The sequence below is a fragment of the Bombina bombina genome, chromosome 5 (genome assembly GCF_027579735.1).
Source record: "Bombina bombina isolate aBomBom1 chromosome 5, aBomBom1.pri, whole genome shotgun sequence".
NCBI lineage: Eukaryota > Metazoa > Chordata > Amphibia > Anura > Bombinatoridae > Bombina > Bombina bombina.
Genome location: NC_069503.1, coordinates 42,187,164 through 42,192,909, shown reverse-complemented (window position 1 = coordinate 42,192,909; position 5,746 = coordinate 42,187,164). Strand labels below are relative to the sequence as shown.

At 36.9% G+C, this 5,746-nt stretch overlaps 1 protein-coding gene across 1 annotated transcript; it reads right to left on the bottom strand.

Annotated features, from left to right (window-relative positions):
- Positions 1-1,731: 1,731 nt before the first annotated feature.
- Positions 1,732-4,221, bottom strand: LOC128659791 (gastrula zinc finger protein XlCGF52.1-like). The gene is made up of 2 exons (XM_053713361.1): positions 3,974-4,221; positions 1,732-3,417 (listed from the first exon to the last, which is right to left on the bottom strand). Exons 1-2 carry the CDS (start codon positions 3,990-3,992, stop codon positions 2,222-2,224), a joined length of 1,215 nt encoding a protein of 404 aa, XP_053569336.1. The 5' UTR covers positions 3,993-4,221; the 3' UTR covers positions 1,732-2,221.
- Between the last annotated feature and the right edge of the window lie 1,525 nt (positions 4,222-5,746).

Sequence of the window (5,746 nt, the reverse complement as noted above, 5' to 3'; positions counted from 1 at the left end):
CGGCGCGGAACATCCTCTTCTCCCGACGACTAGACGACGAATGAAGGTTCCTTTAAGGGACGCCATCCAAGATGGCGTTCCTCGAATTCCGATTGGCTGATAGGATTCTATCAGCCAATCGGAATTAAGGTAGGAAAAATCTGATTGGCTGATTGAATCAGCCAATCAGATTCAAGTTCAATCCCATTGGCTGATCCAATCAGCCAATCAGATTGAGCTTGCATTCTATTGACTGATCGGAACAGCCAATAGAATGCAAGCTTAATCTGATTGGCTGATTGGATCAGCCAATCGGATTGAACTTGAATCTGATTGGCTGATTGAATCAGCCAATCAGATTTTTCCTACCTTAATTCCGATTGGCTGATAGAATCCTATCAGCCAATCGGAATTCGAGGGACGCAATCTTGGATGACGTCCCTTAAAGGAACCTTCATTCGTCGTCTAGTCGTCGGGAGAAGAGGATATTCCGTGCCGGAGGTCTTGAAGATGGAGCCGCTCCTCATCGGATGGATGAAGATAGAAGATGCCGCTTGGATGAAGATGTTTGCCGATCCGGATGTCCTCTTCTTGCCGGATAGGAGGAAGACTTCGGAGCCTCTTCTGGACCTCTTCTTGCCGGATAGGATGAAGACTTCTGAGCCTCTTCTGAATGAATCGGTGATACCCGGCGTGGTGAAGATAAGGTAGGGAGATCTTCAGGGGTTTAGTGTTAGGTTTTTTAAGGGGGGGTTGGGTTAAATTAGGGGTATGTGGGTGGTGGGTTGTAATGTTGGGGGGGTATTGTATGTTTTTTTTTACAGGCAAAAGAGCAGAATTCTTTGGGGCATGCCCCGCAAAAGGCCCTTTTAAGGGTGGTAAGGTAAAAGAGCTGTAAATTTTTTATTTTAGAATAGGGTAGGGCATTTTTTTATTTTGGGGGGCTTTGTTATATTTTTAGGGGGCTTAGAGTAGGTGTAATTAGTTTAAAATTCTTGTAATCTTTTTTTATTTTTTGTAATTTAGTGGGTTTTTTTTGTAATTTAGTGTTTGTTTGTTTTTGTTATTTAGTTTAGTTGATTTAATTGTAGATAATTGTAGGTAGTTTATTTAATTAATTTATTGATAGTGTAGTGTTAGGTTTAATTGTAACTTAGGTTAGGATTTATTTTACAGGTAATTTTGTAATTATTTTAACTAGGTAGCTATTAAATAGTTATTAACTATTTAATAGCTATTGTACCTAGTTAAAATAAATACAAAGTGGCCTGTAAAATAAATATAAATCCTAAAATAGCTACAATATAATTATTAGTTATATTGTAGCTATTTTAGGGTTTATTTTACAGGTAAGTATTTATATTAAAATAGGATTAATTTATTTAATAAGAGTTAATTTATTTTGTTAGATAAAAATTATATTTAACTTAGGGGGGTGTTAGGGTTAGACTTAGCTTTAGGGGTTAATACATTTATTAGAGTAGCGGCGAGGTACGGTCGGCAGATTAGGGGTTAATGCTTGAAGTTAGGTGTCGGCGATGTTAGGGAGGGCAGATTAGGGGTTAATACTATTTATTATAGGGTTATTGAGGCGGGAGTGCAGCGGTTTAGGGGTTAATACATTTATTATAGTGGTGTCGAGGTCCGGTCGGCAGATTAGGGCTAAATAAGTGTAGGTAGGTAGCGGCAATGTTGGGGGGGGCAGATTAGGCGTTAATAAACATAATATAGGGGTCGGCGGTGTTAGGGGCAGCAGATTAGGGGTACATAGGGATAATGTAGGTTGCGGCGGTGTGCGGTCGGCAGATTAGGGGTTAAAAATTTTTATTAGAGTGGCGTGATGTGGGGGGACTTCGGTTTAGGGGTACATAGGTAGTTTATGGGTGTTAGTGTACTTTAGAGCACAGTAGTTAAGAGCTTTATGAACCGGCGTTAGCCCAGAAAGCTCTTAACTCCTGGCTTTTCTCTGCGGCTGGAGTCTTGTCATTAGAGTTCTAACGCTCACTTCAGCCAAGACTCTAAATACCAGCTTTAGAAAGATCCCATTGAAAAGATAGGATATGCAATTGACGTAAAAGGATTTGCGGTATGGAAAAGTCGCGGCTGGAAAGTCAGCGTTAGACCCTTTCCTGACTGACTCTAAATATCAGCGGGCGGCCAAAACCAGCGTTAGGACCTTCTAACGCTGGTTTGGACGGCTAACGCAGAACTCTAAATCTAGGCGTATGTTTGTAAATCCATTTCAACACTCTGTACATGTGAAAGGCTTTTCTCCTGTGTGAATCCTTTCATGAGTTTTCAAATGACTCTTATTTGAAAAACTTTTTCCACACTCTGTACATGTGAAAGGCTTTTCTCCTGTGTGAATCCTTTCATGAGTTTTCAGATGATGCATTCGTGTAAATCTTTTTCCACACTCTGTACAAGTGAAAGGCTTTTCTCCTGTGTGAATCCTTTCATGCTTTTTTAGACTATTTATTTGTGTAAAGCTTTTTCCACACTCTGTACATGTGAAAGGCTTTTCTCCTGTGTGAATCCTTTCATGCTTTTTCAGACTATTTATTTGTGTAAAGCTTTTTCCACACTCTGTACATGTGTAAGGCTTTTCTCCTGTGTGAATCCTTTCATGCTTTTTCAGATCACTCTCTATTGTAAAACTTTTTCCACACTCTGTACATGTAAAAGGCTTTTCCCCTGTGTGAATCCTTTCATGAGTTTTGAGATAACTCTTATTTGAAAAACTTTTTCCACAATCTGTACATGTGAAAGGCTTTTCTCCTGTGTGACTCCTTTCATGAATTTTTAGATTACACTTTTGTGTAAAACTTTTTCCACACTCTGTACATGTGAACGGCTTTTCTCCTGTGTGAATCCTTTCATGAGTTTTCAGTTCACTCTTATTTATACAACTTTTTCCACACTCTGTACATGTGAAAGGCTTTTCTCCTGTGTGAATCCTTTCATGAGTTTTCAGCTCACTCTTTTGTGTAAAACATTTGCCGCACTCAGTACATGTGTGTGGTTTCTCACCTGTGTGAATTTTGTAGTGTTCTAGTAGATGAGGCTTCCATCTAAAGCTTTTCTCACAAACTGTACATTTGAAAGGTTTCTCCTTTCTATGTATCCTTTGCTTAGACTGTAGACTTTTCCCTTCTTTAATATGTTTTGAAAACTCAGTAAATGTGTGTGGTTTATCTTCTGGGATAATCATTTCACTAGATAAGGCATAAATGTTGTCCTCTTGTTTGATGACTAAATTACTCTCTGTATATAATGCTTGCTGCCCAGTTCCTGCCAATTCACCATTGTCTGTTAATATCTTTTGTGATATCCCCAATGTTTGTGAATAGTCATTGGTGTCTAAGACTATTGGAGTTTGCGGTATCATTCTGATGCTTTCTGTAGTGAAGGATAAATATGAACTATTCACGTGTTTGTCTACATAAAAAGAAATGGAATAAAGAAAAATAAGACTGTTTATTCATTACAATATAATCCATCTCATTAAAAAAAAACATTTTTTTATACTTAAAAATGCCATCCGTTTTGTATTATTAAATGTATTTACCTGTAAATCACAAATTATAAAAGGATGACAAAGAATGTAAACATTACTACATCATAGTAAACTATATGACTGAGTTGTGGGTGTTTACACACAAGGGAACAAGGTAGGCATAAGTACAGTTATGGATGTTCCATGAGCGAGGTCAGGGAAGTGGAAGGTGGAGTTGCAGGTGTTCTGAGTAATGAACCAGGTCAGGGAGTGAGGTTAGGCAGTTGTTGGACATGGTCTGTCTAAAAAGACAGAAGGGGGAGTAGTATTTTTTACCCTCCTCCTCAGCTCAATGGATATTGCTCCTTCTTTATAATTGTCACTGACACAAATTTTCTTAAAGACGCAGATATAAATATAATAGTTTATATTTGTTTAATGAGTAATCTATTCTATTTTCCCAGTAATTAAAGTCAGCATAATATCTATTTTACTCACCTAACACATATGAGTTCATGCTGATAACAGGCTCCAATGTCTGTGCTCAGGAAGAAGGTTCCCTTATTCACTCCAGTTACATCAATACCTTATATCTCTTAGTGCTCTGGTTGTGTCTGTAAAAAGTATATTAAATAGTTTAGACAGATAATAATAAATAATTGTTCTGATTAACTGTATGTATGGTATAAATAAAGGCACACATAACAATACATATGATACAGATAAGCTGATTAGGTTATTACATATGTGCTATTAATTCAGCACAAGTATTTAGTACAGTTAACTATGTGGGTGTTATAATTGCCCCATAAATATGAATCTTCCCAGATCTATACAACATAATGGTAGAAAATCAATTTAAGTGGCCATATCACAACTTTATAAATATATTATAATCTTTGTTTTCTATAATTTATATCAAACAATATTTTCTCCTGAAAGAAATGTTAAATATCAGTTGTTTAAATATAAGTTAAATTGGATACTGCAGTATTGGTATTGTACTTCCTACTAATTCTCACTGTCAGACATTTTGTCATGTGCCCCACCCCCAGTCCTTTAACTTCTCTTGGTCTATACTGAGTTAACTTAAATCACACTGCAATAGGGTGTGGGAGAGATAGGCACTAAAATGTTAATTTCAATTGTTTTCTTGGATAGAGTTAAGAAAATAAAGAATTTGTGTTTAGCTAGATTAAGAGTTTTGTCGGTAAAGCCGTGCGTTGCTAATGAGCCTTTTTTTTCCAGCGCTGACTTTAAACAACGCTGGTTTTACAAGATTTCTGAATGGCTGCGTTAGAAAAGTGAGCGTTGAGCAAAGTTAGCGCCACTTCTCACTGTAATACCAGCGTTGCTTACGGTAGCGGTAAGCTGGCTGAAAAACGTGCCCGTGCACAATTTCCCCATAGGAAACAATGGGGCTGAGATGTCTGAAAAAAAACCTAACACGTGCAAAAAAAGCAGCGTTCAGCTGAGCTCCTAACGCAGCCCCATTGTTTCCTATGGGAAAATACTTTCTAAGTCTACACCTAACACCCTAACATGAACCCCGAGTCTAAACACCCCTAATCTAACACTTATTAACCCCTAATCTGCCGCCCCTGACATCCTCGCCACCTACATTATATCATTAACCCCTAATCTGCCGCTCCGGTCACTGCCGCCACCTACATTATACCTATGAACCCCTAATCTGCTGCCCCTAACACCGCCACCACCTACATTATATTTATTAACCCCTAATCTGCCGCCCCAATTTCGCTGCCACCTACCTACAATTATTAACCCCTAATCTGCTGCCCCCAATGTCGCCGCCACTATACTAAATGTATTAACCCCTAAACCTAAGTCTAACCCTAACACCCCCCTAAGTTAAATTATTTAAATAAATCTAAATAAAATTACTATTATTAAATACTTACCTATAAAATAAACCCTAATATAGCTACAATATAACTAATAGTTACATCATAGCTATTTTAGGATTTATTTTTATTTTACAGGCAACTTTGTATTTATTTTAACTAGGTACAATAGTTATTAAATAGTTATTAACTATTTAATAACCACCTAGCTAAAATAAATACAAATATACCTGTAAAATAAACCCTAACCTAAGTTACAATTACACCTAACACAATTACACCTAACACTACTCTATAATTATATTAATTACCTAAACTACCTACAATTAAATGCAATTAAATTAAATAAACTAAATTGCGGAAAAAAAAACACTAAATTACAGAAAATAAAAAAGATATTACAATA